The sequence below is a fragment of the Lissotriton helveticus genome, chromosome 7 (genome assembly GCF_964261635.1).
Source record: "Lissotriton helveticus chromosome 7, aLisHel1.1, whole genome shotgun sequence".
Lineage (NCBI taxonomy): Eukaryota > Metazoa > Chordata > Amphibia > Caudata > Salamandridae > Lissotriton > Lissotriton helveticus.
Window position 1 is genome coordinate 816,582,351 of NC_136068.1, and position 17,411 is coordinate 816,599,761.

The 17,411-nt window shown below is 47.5% G+C and overlaps 1 protein-coding gene across 4 annotated transcripts in view; it reads right to left on the bottom strand.

Moving 5' to 3' along the window:
- JADE2 (jade family PHD finger 2) overlaps positions 1 to 17,411 on the bottom strand; it is an 874,388-nt gene that overhangs the window by 249,761 nt on the left and 607,216 nt on the right. For all 4 annotated transcript variants that reach the window (XM_078653277.1, XM_078653280.1, XM_078653278.1 and 1 more), the window contains one exon: positions 10,832 to 10,948. In XM_078653277.1, coding sequence (XP_078509403.1) covers positions 10,832 to 10,948 — 117 coding nt within the window. The remainder of the gene's footprint in view (positions 1 to 10,831; positions 10,949 to 17,411) is intronic.

Genomic DNA, 17,411 nt, shown 5'->3' on the forward strand with positions numbered 1-17,411 from the left:
GGCCTTAACTCGTTCTTGTCCTTTTTGTGAACCAGGAAGAACCGGGAGTACAGACCTCTTCCTCTTTGAGACAGAGGTACGTCTTCTATCGCCCTTTTCCTTAACAGGATATCGGCCTCCGCCTGGAGCTCCCGCAGCTGAAACTGCGAGCTGACCGGAGGAATTGATGGAGGCGGGCTGGTGAACCGAAGATCCATTGCAAACAATATTCAGCACCCACTTGTCCTGAGTAATTTTTCTCCACTCTGCCAGAAAAAATCGACGCTTCCCCCCCACCGGAGCGGGTAACGGATGTAGGGGAAGGAACAGCTCAGGGTCGAGACCCGGCCGCGCCCTTGTTCGCTGTAGAGGACTGCTGACCTCCTCTACCCTTCTGGCGTTTCTGGAAGGGCCTCCGGAACTGCTGCTGTTGTTGCTGCTGCTGTCCCGAAGCCTGTCCTCGCCCTCTGCCCTGCGCCCCAAACTGTCTCTGGAACGGGCGGTAGGCTTTCTTTTCTTTGGGCTTCTCCAAGCCCACAGCTGTCAGAGTCTCGGCCATCGCCTTCATGCGGGCCATCTCATCATCTGCATGTTTCCCGAACAGGGTCTCCCCCGAGAAGGGCAGATTAGCCACTTGCTGCTGGGCCTCCGGCTTGAGTGATGTGAGCCTGAGCCAGGCATGGCTTCGCTGGTTGATCCCATGACAATACCCATGGGCCGCCAAAAGAGAGCCATCAGCGGCCGCGCTGATGACCTGGTTCGAGACCAGCATCCCCTCATTCTGGATCTCCAGGAAATCCTCCCTCCTAACTCGTGGCAGGAGTTCCGCGAACTGCTGTAGGGATTCCCACAGGGCACGATCATAACGCCCTACGAGAGCCGTATCGCTAGCTGCCTTCATGGACGTAGAAGCCGTCCCACAGGCCTTCCTGCCATTTGAGTCGATCCATCGGCTCTCCTTATCCGGAGGCACGGTAGAAGACGTAGAGGTAGAGTGTTGTTTCCTGGCCACCGTCACTATAACGGAGTCCGGAACAGGGTCAATCCTCAGAAAAGCCGGGTCGGAATCCAGAGCCCTGTACTTCTTAAGAAGACGGGACGGAGCGGCTTTCGTCGTTGCAGGCGTAAGGAACAGCTCCTCCGCTGGCTCTACCAATCCTGGCACGAGCGGTAGTAGAGGGCGAGCCAAATGCTTCCTGTGAAGTGTCTCAAAAATCACGGACGTCGTAGGTGTTGGAGCAGTCACCGTAATTCACAATTTTGCTGCACCCCTCAGGAGAACATCCTGGAACGTGCTGATGTCATCGGGGGACACCCTTGTCCCTGGGGAGTCTGACAAGGTCGGGGAGTAGGACCTGGTTCTGTAAGAGTCCGTGCGGGACCGAGATCCGCGCCTCCTGTGGCGCAGTCTTGACCTCGTAGAGGATCTGTGACGACTGCGCGACCTCCCTCTCTGTCTGGAGCGGGATCGCGACTTCCTTGGCTTCGGTCGCCCTACCGGTTCCACCGGGACGGGAGACTTTGGCTTGGATGGGGCCCTCGGCCGAGGGGTCCCCTTCGGAGGAGTCGGATACCTGGGCAGGGACACCGACCTCGGAGGAAGCGGGGGAGGCGTGTCAACCGGCAGCTGAGGTTGAGGCTGAGGCCGAGGTGGTAGAGGTGGAAGAGGAGGCAGGGTAGGACCACCAGCGGAGGAAGTCCTCTCGGTAAAGGAGACGGAGGGGGAGGCGTTACTGTCCTCGGCCTCGGAGGGGTATACACAACGGAGTACACCGAGCCTGGTGACCCGCCCTCCTTATCAGGCTGGGATGTGGGAGAGTCTCTCCTAGGCACTTGACGCCTGCCAGACTGACTCCTGGCGCCCAAACTCCTTCTGTGCCGTTCCTGCGTCGAAGAACGGCGACCCGACGGCGAGCGTCGGCCCCTCGACGTCGAGCTGCGCTTCCTCGACGGCGACCTCCATCGCCTCGACGTCGATCTCCGTCGCCTCGACGGCCTCCTGTGCCTCGGCGGCGATCTCGTGTCTCGACGGCGATCTCCTGTGCCTCGACGGCGATCGCCCCCTCGACGCCGAGGATCCAATCGACGACGATCTTCTCCTCTCCGTCGACGGCGAACGACGGTATCGCCTCGACGGCGAGCGCCAACGCCGGGCCACCTCTCGACGTCGAGTCCTCGACGATGACGCCGCCGCCGACGAAATCGTCACCGGTGATCTCGACGGCGGTCTGTTCAGTTCCCTCGACGTCGAACGTCGACGCCGCTTCGACCCAGAGCCCTGGGGAGACGGGGAACAGACTGTAGTCATCCCTCTCGACGCCGTCGTCGGTGCAATCGATGCCGACGGAGAATGGGGACGCTTGCTGGACTTCCTGCCTCTGGGCAGCCCCCATGGGTCGGTATTTTGTGGTGTGTAGTCATCTATATCCCCATCCCCTGTATCATGTGTGTCAGGTGATGGTGGTGGAGGAGAATGTGTAGGTGTAATGAGTAAATTTGGATCAATGGTTGAAGAAGGTGGAGAAGGGTTAGTGCCCATATTTTTCCTTTTTAGAGGAATATGGTAGTCTTCTTGTAAGCCCATTTTCCTCTTCACAGGAACTTTGGCATGAATCTGTCTAGTTTCTGGATTAATCACAATCTCCGGTGTGAGGTCTTCGGCATCAGAGTCGGATTCAGACATGAAGATGTGTTCCTCCACCATTTCAGCTTCCTGTGCTTGTGATTCCTCGTGTTCGGACTCGTCTCCGAAGAGATCCGGCGCAGAGCCACTTTGCTGGTATATCTTGTGACGTCGAGCCCAACGGTCACGGAGCGGCTTCTTCGATCGAAACGACCGACATGCGTCACAGTCCTTCTCGTCGTGTTCCGTTGATAGGCAGAGGTTGCAAAACTTTGTGCAAGTCGGTGCTCAGAAAACTAGCGCGACACCATGGACAGCACTTGAATGGAGTCCGTTCCATCGACTGCTACCGACCCTGGCGTGGGTAGGCCCAACAGCCTTCCACGAATCTTCAGATCGAAGATTTTCGAGTGTAGACGATATGAAGTGAATGGGAAACACGATTGATAAACAATTCCGTCGAGGGTAGTGGATTGCACATCGAAGAGGGCCTGAAGAACGGTGCCGAACTGGAGCGCAACAATTCACATCTGAACCCGATGGCGGAAAAAATCAATCTAACAATGGAGTCGACGCCCATGCGCACTATCAACGAAAGGAGGAGTCACCTATCTTGTGACTGGAAAGACTTCTTAGAAGAAAAACAAAATGCAAACATCTAGACCCAACACTAGATGGCGATCTATGCACAGAAAATTATCTACAGCTCATATTCCTCGAACATTGATTTTCTTTTACAGAAGTTTTAACTATAATGATTCAGGTATGTATTTAAATTGATTTGAGGTGTGGCGCCGCGGCCAGGGCGACTGACGCTGGAATCTGGGGACCACTGTTCGATCCCCGGCTCCGGCGGCAGGGTAGCCCAGCACCATGTGACTCTGGGCAATAGCTTGCTTAATCTTCCCGACGGCCCCCAGCGCCTAGAGACCCTTACGGGTGATTGTGCGCTTTACAAATGTGGACTTTATTTATCTGATAGCGGTAAAGGATTTAAATAGATAATTTTAATATTATTATATAACCTGTCTCACTTCTACTGTGATCCTCATTTGAGATCCAAATCTTAATAAAAGTATTGAATTGAATTGATTGATACCACATTTTAATTTTCTGTGACAAAAAAACTCCAGTGAGTGTGCGAGTTCTGGATCTGCATCAAAGACGTGGCAAAAAGGGAACACAACATTGTTGCACAGCGCCAAAAACTATATGGCTTTGATGACATCACCAGACACCCCTTCCAGCGTTCACACTAGGTCAGTGTCTCCTACCAGCTACGTGAGAGCTTTAAAGTTCCCGCATCCAGTCGGACACGTGCAACTGTTCTACAGGTGGGGAATCTGCAGGTAGAAGTATCCATCAAAAAAGCCTATGTTCTGTAAAAAGTGCAGGACACCATCACTCACAGACTCAGTGTTTTACAAAGTTGTAACTGGATTGAGAAAGTGTGATATTTAAATATTTTTAATAAACAAATTTCTAGACACATTGCACATACTCCTTACTGTAATTTTATGACATTGTAGGGGTGGTCAACCCTGCCACCAGCATTGTGCGAAAAGTTTATAAATGTGTAGTCCACTGGATTAATTTGTAGCCCTGCATTTTAAAATGCCTGAAACCTGATGCTTTCTACTGCTTTCTGCACTCTCTGCATGACTACATGAGACTGGTGCTGCTGTTGTGTTGCAACTCATTGATGCCAAGTGTCCCCATGTCAAGTGTCTCACTTTAAGTCAGTCCTGACCTTTTAATTGACTTCATGTTGCATTCTGGGACTTCAAATTCTGCTGTTCACATGTTAAGTAGGGGTCAAAAATCCCAGCTGTAAAGTACAATTGGGTAAAAAGTCAATATTAGGTGAAGGTATCAGACATGACAATATGTCACTTTACAGGTATGAAAGGTGTTATGCTGCTTAGGTATGTCAAAGGTCTTATGTCATGCTTTCACTAATATCCCTTGCACAAGGTGCCAACATACTTTTCACAGGTACTGCTTAAAACACCTTGCATTGAACGGTTAAAGTCTACGGTGTTTAGCAGTTGAACTGCTATTACTACTGACTTGTGAGCAAAGTGACTGATACAAAAAAGGGTTTTACCTATTCTGTGAGAAGTCAGACCTGAAAACATGCTTCTAAACCCTGTCCTTTAAATTGAAGCATCTAACACTGAAAGAAACAAAAGGAAAAGAAACCAACACTTTAGTGGCATCTCTAAAAAATAAAATGAAGCATAATAATCTTAGACTGCGCTTGCTGCTACCTTGTGCTGTACAACAAACTTACAGTGTGTTGGCCCTGCAAGAGGAAAATAAAAAATTAACATTCTCTCTCACTTTTCTTAATATTAATGCATTTTACTTTGTGGATGTACAGGTGAATTTCAGTGTTTACATGTTTACACTTCTAAAACCTCAAAGAAATAGAAACAGGCCTTATCTATTATTATATGTTTCAACTTACCGGCAAGCCGAACGATAATACGTGCTTCGAATAAGTTCATAGCTGCCTTTTGCCCTTTTAGCTCAAGGGATGCTGATCAAGATATAAGTTCACATACGGGGGTGGGACGGGGACGGGAGGTCACAGCTTGAATAGGATTCCTGTCATTTAGTCCTAGTGAGATAAAGACTTGGGGGCCTATTGTACTACTTTAGTTCATGCTGTCTTGGAGGGAGGGAATAGCCCGGAGTCATGGAATGGGGGCCTGACTGTTCCTGCCTTTGTGAAAAGGAATAGAGAGACTCTAATCACCGTTTAAATTCTCTAATAGAAATGCAACATAACATTTTGGAAAAGATGACGGATTTACTGATTGATTTTGCTACTTCTAGAGCGCTTGCAAACATATAAGAGATTGTACTTCAAGAAGATGGTCAAATGAAGATAAAGCAATAAAATAAAGTAAAAACAAGAGTGTAGAGTGCCAGTGGGGACAAAAGGCACCAATTTGGTTCTAAAGTAGAAAGGGCCAGCTTCATGGACCAATCACTGTGGAAGCTGACCATGAAGAAGATGCACGACCATGTTTTGAATAACCTGCTTGTGGTAAATGAGAAGTTTTTGCAAATTCAAGTAGTGGGAATTAATGTAATTTGGTCTAGATAAGATAGCGTGGATAGCTAGTCTTCTACTTTCAGGATTTAGCAAGGAGAATTTTCCTCAAAATCTTCAGAAGCAAAACGCAGATGGATACCACCTTGTACTTGAGGACTGAATGACAGAATTGTCAATAAGAACACCTACATTTCAGTCTTCAGTGGCCAGGGAAAGTGGATGCCTAAAAGAGGAAGCCACCAGGTTAGGTGTCTGTCCTTACAGTAGGAAAACCTTAAAGAAGAGTACCTCCATTTTGTTAAAGGACTGTTAGCCACATTGAAAAACCTACTGAGTCTTGCAATTATGAAAACTAATCATAGTACTGATTGTGACTTTTTCAGCCTAATAAGAATACAAATAAAAAGTGAAGTCATTAGTTCTAATAGGGATGGCTGAAGGTACCGCATTAGCTACATCTGGACAGCCCAGAGAGTGAAAGAGAGAGGGAGATGCTTGTAAGGAGAGGCATGCAATCTATCTCTATGATAATGCAAAGGCTTTTCTGGCATTTTACTTCATATTATTTGGTGTGAAACAGCCACTACAGCTCCATTAAATATGTACTCTTTAACTCTAAAATGGCTATCAAAAGGTTGATGCATTTCCAATTCAAGAATACGCTGAACTGGAAGAATAATTATTCTACCCTGCGGAAACATTCAATTTTATGCAAAGCACTAAGTACTTTATGAAATAATTAAGTCAGTACCAAGTTACTGTTATGTCCTGTAAGTAATGAATTAATGATTTACAGCTTTGCAGCAACAGTTTAATGACATGCAACATATTAACTCGTTGTAAGTGTTTTATTAACTGAACAATAGACTGTTCTGAGGTATTCCAGTTATGCAGATTTGATGCAGGAGTATGCTTGCCAAATAGTTTGAAAATTATCTACAGTCACAGTGGACGCACTTTTGAGTAAGAGTGTGTAGTTACCGCTAATGCCCCCATAAATTTCACTGGAAAATTAAGGATTCTCAGCAGGTGGTTAGAATCCCTGTTATACAAGAACTTACGTTGCTTACACTCCTGATGGCATAGCCACACTCCCTCCCCCTTACATCAGATTGCATCAATGCAAACGGGATAGATAGTATCTAGCAGACTCCTATGCTAAGATAGGTAGACTAATTAAGTAGGAGTGCTACATCTTGGTTCATTCACATTCCACTTGTGTTTAAAAGGCTCCCTTGAGCTAGGCAGCCAACTAGTTCACCTGGAACGCACATCTGTGCCTGTAGAGTGGAACTGTGGCATGTTAAGACTTGGGCAGCATTTCAGCAACCCCAGATGACTTTTCTCTGCTCTCTTCTACTTCTACTCTCTACTGATGAAGGGCAAACCGCAGAAACACGTGTCTAGAAAGAACAGCACTACTTGCACCAACGTTTCTAAAAAACGACAGAAACTTTGAAGTAAGTGTACTGCATTTACCAGAATGCAATGGGACGAACGACGGTGGGATGAGAGGCAGTGTGCTCCCGAGATTTGTCTTGAAGGGGATCCAGCAGTGGCACAAAATCTGCTATACATTTTGCTGGGTGTGCATATATGCTAGTAGTGCTGTGCATTAGGGGGAGAGTGGGAGATTATCATTATACACAACCCATTTTTATTAACACAATTTAAAGCACATGATAAGTTGCATTGGCCACAGTAAGACTAAGGGCTTGATGTACAAAGATTAGGAACACCGATTTCCTAATTGCGATTCTCTCTGAAATGGATTAAGGAAATTGGTATTTCTAATGTATGAAACTCATTTAGGGATTTGAAATCACACAAGGATAGAGGCTTGCTGAGGTCAGCAGTCCACCATGTCTGTGACTGCTTTAATAAAGCAATCATTTATTTTTTAAATGCAGCCCATTTTCCGTACAGAAGAACAGGATGCGTTTAAAAAGAAAAAAAAAGAAACCTAATAGTTTTTTTTTTAAGAGTAGGCAGAGGCCTGTGGGACCAGTACCTGCTCTAAAATATATTTGTATTTACTTTTAATAGTTTTAAACTGGTGGTAAAGTATTACTGTTTTGCAATCAGAATTCTGTATTAAAACAGTAAGATATACCATACCAATTCGGTAATTGGGAAGGGACGCCCTTAACACGCTCCTTCCTAATACCAAATTGTAAATGAAAATGCAATTCAGGAACAAATTACCTTATTGCGTTTTGTACATTTGAAAAAGCATTTTTCTGGTCGCAAACGGGGAATCAGGCAGTTTGCGACCAGTAAAATGCTTTGTACATCTGGCCCTAAATTATTTGACCTTACCGCAAGATTTCTGGAAAAAGTGCTGAGTCTGCCGGGAGCAGTCAATCATTTAGGGAATGGAAGACAAAGATCTTGTGACAAGTAACGCTACTACCACCATCATTCACTTTGAAAAGCCTGAGGAGCTGACTTAAGCCCTATGGTTAGAACCGTGCACTGGATTAACTTGATAAAATGTATACTGTGTCCACTACCCAATGGGGTTTCTTGATACTGGGCTTATTCGCTTATTCACTGCATAAACCAGACAGCCATGTTTCCCAAAAGTGAGATAAAACATTTTAGGGTGGAAGTTAAGGTAGTTCACAAACAGGGCCCTTGCAATGAGACAGACAGAACTCACATCAATAAGACAGTAATACCCTGACTAATTGAGATCTCGATTTCAAGAATGACCTCCGCTTGAACTGGAGCATCTACAGTGGCCTTGATGTTGAAAGATGAGAGGCATCTCATTCAACACGAGTGACCGCGACTTCTAGTATCGACAGTAAACTCTAGGGGGAGTTAGATGTGGCTTTTCCAAAGCAGAGAAGTAGGAAAAGACACACCCTTCCCTCGGAAAAAGCACCCAACAAGAGTTTTTTTTCTTTTTTATTAGACAGGCAATCATTGAGTCTCTGTGTCCTTCAGCCTTCTGTATCACATTTACCCTGCTGTGCATTAATGGGCTATGCAAACAAATGATGGACGGAATGCTGAATAAATCATACATTCTCCTCCAGTCAAGAGATCTGAGTTAAATCCATCGTTCTTTTGCTCACCATGCCACCCCAGTTTAGACCCAACCATATGTAAATCAGTCTTGACCCTGTGCCTCATGGGAACAGTCCAGATCGAACTGCCAAGCCGACAGGTCCTCCCTGGACCTGAAATAGGCATCCTGGCACCGGCTTCTGGGTAGTACCCTTCATCGGCCAGGCTAGCTTGAATCCAGTGGCACAGTGGGCAAGGGACCCGCGCCTGGGCATTCCCATCCCACTTAGGGTGAAAAGTGCTACGCAAACAAACGATAGACGGAATGCTGAATAAATCATACATTCACCCCAAGTCAAGAGATCTGGGTTAAATCCATTGTTCTTTTGCTCACAATGCCACCCCATTCATTTGTTTGCGGTGCATTAATGGGCAGCGGCACTTCTAAAAATGGCAGTTATCTCGTTCAACAGACTATACATGGGAGAAATATTTACAGTTATTTTCTTCTTTTTTAAATTACATTTAGGGTGTGGCAGATTCAGTGAAATGTGCTTTAAGATTGATTCAGTTTAATTGGCTACTTTAAAAGAGACAAACTGTTCTCTCATGCATATATGTGAGCTTGATTAATTTAATTAAAAGAATTGAAAATATACCTTTAAAAACGGGTCCTCAGATCCTAAGGGGTTGTATGGTAGCATATGTTATAAAGAAATATCGTCCAAAATCCACATTGTGTCCTAAGTATTGTTTACAAAGTTATCCTTTCAGAAGTTGTAGCTTTTCTATTATTAACTCCAACGAGTTGATAGTTTTGCATTCGGCAACAATATTCTGGTATCACCCCTCTAGCGAATGCACAAAGATATTTTAAGGTTTATAAACACCACAAAGAATTCCATGATGGAAAACTTTAACTGCTATGCACTGTGAGGCCATCCTATGCAATTTATGTCCCTTTTTCTTTTGGAGAGGGTATAGCAAGTACAAGTACTAAATCAGCCCTGTTCTATGCCTCCATTTTAGTTTTTTTTTTTAATTTTGAGCGAGTTGATTCGGGAGTGAAAGGGTACAACTCATCCAATCAAACGTGATTCTATAGAAGAAATGCTCCAGGACGGAAAGAACACAATAGGAAAGAAAGCAATTAAACCAGAGCATGGAACTGGGATAGCTCGATCATGAGCAAGAGGCTGACCCAAAACCCACTCTATGTAACATCAAATGCAATTCTGTCTGTCACGAACAGCTGAAGCAGTCTGTAGCGAGACTGCAAATCCTCATCTTTTAAATTAAAGGACACTCGGTAAAAGTGCTAAGGGATTCAACGCGCTGGTCCAGTTTATCAGTTTAGTTCTGCTGTAGAGTACACGGCATTCAGAAAGGGAGTATGCAAGTCCTTTTCCTTCAACATATTCTCCTGGAACAAGACACTTAAATGTCTCCAACATTTTCTGAATCTAGTTTAAGTGAATAGTCTGAACTAAAAGAAATCTTACTTTGCTGAATCAATGGCAAGCCAGAGGTAGGATGTATGCTCCAAATGTACCACCTGGGGCATCTGAAAACTATAGTCCTTAAAACCAAATGATTGGCACAAGCTAAGAGTTACTAGAGTGTGAGGATACACATTGCCAGCTGACAACAACAAAACCAAACGAAGCGGTGACTATACAGTTTGTAGGGGTAGGAGAAACAACCAATATAAGGCATGGTTCATGCATGAGGAACGTGGTTCCTAAAAGGGATACATGCACGTGACATTAGAAATCTAAAACTCCTAGCCATATGAAGCACACAAGAAGAACAGGACCTGCACTATATCAAAGCCGTTACACATAGATGAGAGTAAATATTGATCAGTTACCTCAATACCGTGCAGTTGTGGCACATGCTCCTGTACAGCCCAAGGGGACATTAATCACACTTGCTGAATATGTCCTATGGGCACAGTTCGGATTGTTTTCTGGCAGTCTCTAGTGGGGCTCCAGGAGTGCGAAGCTGGCCCAGGAATGACAATAATCGTACCCCGTAAATCAACTTCTTATCAAAGATTATAAAAAATAAACCTGCCTGAAATACAACGTTGAAAACCTTTCCCAAATACGGCATATATAAAATACTTCCACATGTATTAATGGACATACCTGGATACAAGTCCCTGTACACTCCTTGCAGAGGCTGCACGACAGAGCCCATCTGCTTGCTGGAATATGTGAGATCTTAGTGATGGGTTCCATCTTTTCGGGACATCCAATGCTAACCTGAGTAGAAGATGATGAATGTTTTAGAAATGGCATAACGTACTACAGAAAAAAAGCTAACATTTATTTCAACACGCTGCAGTTACTGGAGGAAAGGTGATGTGGGTGGGGTTTGTGTAATTCCAACACCAACCTGCCTCTTAAAATACAATCACGTTTTTCGAAAGGTCTTCAAACAGCAGTTATTTTAATATAATGCCAGCGATTACAAATCTAATTTATCTTGTTCTGCAGGAACGTTGATAGCATTTCTAACTGGAATAATGTTTGTCAATTCAAAAGGTACAGTGGAGATGAACTTCAGACCTTTAAAACAAATGTATGAGATTGTCAGCTGAGGACATTAAACATATAAACGGTCACTAGCATAACCCCCAAGCACCATCTGTGTGAAGGTTCTGGAAAGTGCATGCATGGTTATAGTCACAGGCTGCTAGTCCACGTATTGCTACTTTACAATGAACTCTCAGACCTCACCTGCTCCCAGTCAGTGGCACAGAGACCCGAGAAGACTTTGGGCAGCATTTCCAGCACCCCCAAAAAGAATGTGTTGCTCTCTACTGAAGGACAACTATCCTGAAACATGTGTGTAGGGATACATAGCACTAGCTACACCAACCAGAATGACAATCTAAAGACTGTCACTGAAGTAAGTGCTACACACTCAGGAGAAAGACGATGATGGTGCACAACCTGAGGAATAACAGGCGAATAGCACACGCAGAAGAACTGCGTTACTTACCTGTAACAGCAGTTATCCAGTATTGGTGTCTTTCATAGATTCACATGCCTGAATCATTCCCCGTCGTCGAGACGGGAGCCTCCGGTACATAAAAAAGTAATGTCCTATAGACATACATAGAGAAATTAGGCCTAAGGGTCTCCCGTTAGTAGCCTTTCTTTGTCCTTATGCAAAAAGGACCAAACTCTCACAGTCAGCCAATCAGCTCCGACCTCCCTCTAGAACCTTCCTGGGAGGAGCCTCAGTCCCTCAGATTTTCGTACGCACTCAGCTAGTTAGGCGTAATATTGTTAGAGAGGGATGTGAGACTTCCCAGGGGAGGCGGGAGGGTTGCATGTGAATCTATGGAAGACACCAATACTGGATAACTGCTGTTACAGGTAAGTAACGCAGTTCTTATCCAGTATTAGGGGTGTCTTTCATAGATTCACATGCCTGAATCAGAGTAGCTAGCAATTAGACATGCACATTCGTGATGGAAAGGTGTCCTGCAGGCATGTTAGACAATGCACACATTGTCCTATAGCATGTAAAAAGACAGCATAAGCAGAGCATCACAATAGCAGAGAATGTGCATACCTGGATGGCGGGACGAGGGAAGGCTCACCTCACTGAAAGAGATGGCGTAGCACCGCCTGGCCCACTGCTGCATCCTTCTGAAGTTCGATATCCAGGCAGTAGTGTCTGGAGAAAGTGTGCGGTGACTTCCAGGTCGCCGCTCTGCATATGTCCAGGATCGGCACTCCAGCGAAAAGTGCTGCTGAGGTGGACATCGCCCTGGTGGAATGTGCAGTGACATGATCAGTCAAAGGCCGTCCGGCCTTGGTATGACAGAATGCAATCGCTGAGGAAATCCATCTCGAGATGCTTTGCTTCGTGAGAGGCAGGCCCATTCTTGGATTGCTGTATGCCACGAATAGTTGTGAAGATTTTCTGAAGGCTTTGGGTTTATCCAGATAGAACTTTAGACATCTCTTGAGATCTAAAGAATGGAGTGCTCTTTCGGCTGCGGTGGAAGGGTTCGCAAAGAAAGACCTAAGGACTATTGGTTCATTGAGATGAAAGTCCGAAGGCACTTTCGGTATGAACTTAGGGTTCGGTCTTAATATCACTCTGTCCTGTCTGAATTGCATGTATGGATCCTGAATGGACAGAGCTTGGAGTTCGCTTACTCTCCTGGCCGATGTTAAAGCGAGCAAGAACGCAGTTTTCCATGAGATGTATTTGAGGGATGCCCGATGAATGGGTTCAAAGGGATGCCTCATGAGTTGGTTGAGAACTAGGTTCAGATGCCACGTCGGGGGGACTTTCCGAGGCCTCGGAAAGGATCCATAAAGCCCCTTCAGGAATTGTTTGACCAGTCTACTGGACCACAGGGAAGGTCCCGTGAAAGTTCTGGTGAACCTCGATATAGCTGCCAGGTGGACTTTTATGGATGCATGTGCCAGTCCTGATTGTGCCAAGTGCAGTAGGTATGGCAATAGCTGTTCAGGTGTGACGTACAGTGGTTGCAGGCCCTGGTCCGAACACCAAATGCAGAATCTTTTCCATTTGAGAGAGTAGGTTTTGTTGGTACTGTCTGCTCTCGCTTTTGCCAGTATATCTCTGCAGTCCTGCGGGATATTCAGGCCACCGAACTCTCTGTGCTCAGGAGCCAGGCCGATAACCTGAGCGATTGCAGGTTCGGGTGTTGCACCTGCCCCTTGGACATCGTCAGGAGGTTCGGGTGTTGTCGCAGACGAATCGGTGTCTTGATAGAGAGCCGAAGTAGATCTGAGAACCAGTGTTGTCTCGGCCAGGACGGGGCAATCAGGATCAGGGTACAGGGCTCCGCCTTCATCTTCCTGAGGAGCCTCGGGATCATGGGAAATGGAGGAAAAGCGTACGCAAACACGCTGAACCAACCGATGGAAAATGCATTCCCCAGTGATCCTTGTTGGGGATGCCAGCTTGCGTAGCTTGGGCATTTGGCGTTCCCCTTGGTGGCAAACAGGTCGATTCCTGGGACTCCCCATTGAGAGAAGATGTGAGTCAGCGCGCTGTCGCTCAGTTCCCACTCGTGGGAGAGGGACCTTTGCCTGCTTAGGGCGTCGGTGTTGTCCTTGCCTGGCACATAGTCGGCTTTGAGTGTGATTCCATGCAGCACTAGCCGGTTCCAGATCTTCTGCGATTCGTGTGATAGAGAGAGCGAACGCGTTCCTCCCTGTTTGTTGAGATAGTGCATCGTCGTGGTGTTGTCCGTTTTGACGAGCACTGGGGAGTGCTGGATGCGTGGTAGAAAGGCCTGTAGTGCCAGATACACGGCTCTCAGCTCCAAAAGGTTTATATGAAGCTGTTTTTCCTGAGTGTCCCATTTGCCGCTGATCCGAAGGTCCTGAAGGACAGCGCCCCATCCCTCCAGGGAAGCGTCCGTGGTGATCACCAGAGGTGTTGCCGGAAGGAGAAATGACAGTCCTACGGTCAGATTTTTGCGACGCCTCCACCAGGTCAGACTCTTGGTCATTTTGGGTGTTATCCATACAGTGTCCTCGAAAGAGCCAGTACTTTGAGTCCATTGGCTCGCGAGCGCCTCCTGCAACGGGCGCATCCTGAGTCTGCAGTGAGGGACGAGGAGTATACAGGAGGACATCATGCCCAGGAGGGATGTATAGGTCCTGACCTTCAGTTGTGTCCTGTTCGCCACAGCCGTGGCCAGGGACAATATCTTGTCTGTCCTTTCCTTCGAGGGGAAGGCTCTTGCGCACTCTGTGTCCAAGGTTGCTCCGAGGAAGGTAATTTTTGTCGTAGGAATGACACAGGATTTCTTGAGATTGAGAGTTAATCCCAGCCTCTGAAAAAGATTTGTGCAGGCGCTGGAGGATTCGGCTGCGTCTTTCGCCGAGGGTGCTTTCACCAGCCAGTCGTCTAGGTAGGGGAAGTCCCGGTGACCCATTTGACGCAGGAAAGCGGCCACCGGTGCAAGGCACTTCGTGAAAATCCGCGGCGCGGATTTGAGGCCGAACGGTAGTACCTTGAATTGATAATATTGCCCTGCAACCTCGAACCTCAGGAATTTTCTGTGACACTTGAGGATGGGGATGTGGTAGTAGGCATCCTGGAGATCCAAGGATGTCATGAAATCTCCTTTTTCTAGAATGCCTAGTATTTCTTGAATCGTCACCATCCTGAACGATTGGCTCCGTAGGAAGACGTTGAGCGCTCGGAGGTCCAGAATGGGCCTCCACTTGTCCTCTTTCTGGCGTACAAGAAAGAAGTGGGAGTAAAAGCCCTTCCCCTTCAGGGGTGCTGGAACGCGCTCGATAGCTCCTTTCTTCAGCATTACAGAAATTTCCTGGAGAAGCAGGCGTAGGTTTTTGTGCGCCCGTCTGCGTGGAGGAGTTCTGGGAGGGATGGTGGTGAATTCGAGGGAATGGCCAAAACGTATAATTTGGAGAACCCACCGGTCCGTGGTTATGAGTTGCCAATTGTTGAGGAAATGGGTCAATTTTCCTCCAAGTTGTAAGGAGGGATAGGGTGTCTGGACTGGCTGGAGTAGCCCGTCACTGGCGGCCGCCAGTGCCTCTCTTCGCATTCTTGCCTCTGAAGTTCGATCGTCCGTAGGACGATTGACGGCCTTGAGGTTGCTTGTGTTGGTATTGACCTTTGTTAGTATAGGAGTACGAGGACCTATTCTGATAGGAACCTCGATACGAGGACTGCCCTCTGGATATGTTGCCTCGAAAGGACTGGGTCCGGGACTGTAAGGTACCCAGAGCCCTGGCCGTATCCGTGTCTTTCTTTATGGTTTGCAATGCCTCATCGATCTTGTCCCCAAAAAGGTGCTGGCCATCGAAGGGCATGTCTAAGACCTTGGATTGCACCTCCTGGCGGAACGACGTCGCCTTAAGTCATCCTTGACGGCGTAGGACCGCAGCTCCAGCAAGTTGACGAAAGCCAGTCATGGCAGCATCAATAGCACAGTCTATTATTTCGGCTGCTGAAGTTTGACCCTCCACTAGTAGAGCCTTGACTTCACCTTGGACTGCGTCAGGCAGGTCTGACAAATATGGGGCTATGTCTTCCCAGAGTTGGCGATTATAACGCCCCAACAGGGCAATGGAGTTGGCCACCTTGACGGTCATGGCCGAAGTTGTCGTGAACCGTTTTCCGATTGTGTCCAGCTTCCTGCCTTCTTTGTCCGGAGGAGTGGACAGCGGGGAGGAAGGGTTGCGGGAGTGCTTCTGGGCCGCCTGTGTGACCACTGAATCAGGTTTAGGGTGCCCATTTAGGCAAGCCGCCGCAGTCAGCGGGGCTTTGTATTTCTTGTCCAGGCGTGGAACGACCGAAGACACAGAAGCGGGCGTCAGCATCAGTTTCTTGCCTTGTTCCCAGAGAAATTCTATTATTGGAATAGATTTAGTCGTCTTTTGAGTCTGCTCCTTAAAATCGTGTAGGAAGCATTCAGCGTCTGTGGATTCGATAGCCATATGGAATCTCTTTGCCGCTCTTTCAACGATTTTATGGAAGCCGCCGATGTCTACCAGCGGCGAGTCCGCTTGGCGCGGTTGGGGCGAAGCTGGTGAAGACGCCACATACTCATCCTCCTCATCCTGGGTAGAGTGGGCATCCTGGACCTCTCCTTCCTCCAATTCTTCCTCCTCCTCATCCTCATCTGATGACACTACCTCCTGAGGTTGGATCCTCTCATGGTGGGCTTGAGGGAGAGGTCGAGACTGTTTTGGGGCTGCCGCTGGTTTATGAACGCTAGGCGACTGATCTCTACTTTCAGCGTCCGGGAAGCGTTGTTTGTAATCCTGTACAAGGAATTTCAGGTCGTTCACCAGAGCAGCTGGCAGGCATATCATGGGGGTAACCTCCGTGGTGACATTAGTGTGGACGGAGTGCTCCTGGTAAGAGATTTCCTCTATCTCCTCGTCAGTGCTTTGGCATTTGACATGTAGGTCCGAGATGGAAGTAGCGGGGCCCAGGTGATCATCCTCTTCTGAGTCTTCACTTTGGAAGATTTCGTGAGGCGGCTGCATCTCCACTTTGCTTGGAGACGTGGTTTCCAGCGTAATATGCGGTTTGGTAGTCTTGCCCAACGCAGGACTGGAGGTGGAAGCCGTCGACGGCGTAGTCGACGGTGGTAGCGTGAGGGATGGCACCTCCACGAGCTTGGATTTCTTCCATGTTTCAGAAAGCGCCTTCGTCGACGACGAGTCCTCCGTCGACGGCGTCTTTAACTTCGTCGACGACGACGAGTCCTTCGTCGACGGTAAGGTCTTCGTCGACGGAATCTCCGTAGTCGGCAACTTGGTCGTCGACGACGACCGCGACGTCGTCGGTGCACTCGTCGACGGCGAGTCCGTCGTCGACGTCGTTCTCGTCGACGTTTTCGCCGTCGACGTCTTCGCCGTCGACGCCCTCGTCGATGACTTCGTCGTCGGGGCTGTCGACGGTGGGTTCTTCGTCGACGGACAATAGGCTCGTTAGAGAGGATGCCGTCGTCGACGGCGTAGTTTTCGTCGACGGCGTAGTCTTCGACGTCGACAGGGTCTTTGTCGTCGACGACGATTTCAGCAGTAAAACAGAGGAAATAGGTCTACCTGTCGATGACGATGATGGAGATGTCATCGTCGACGGTGAAGGAGACAACGCTGACGTCGTTGACACAGTGGTAGTTACTGAGGTAGTCCTCTGGGCATGTCTGCTAGATGACTGAGCAGGCTTCTTAAAAGTCTG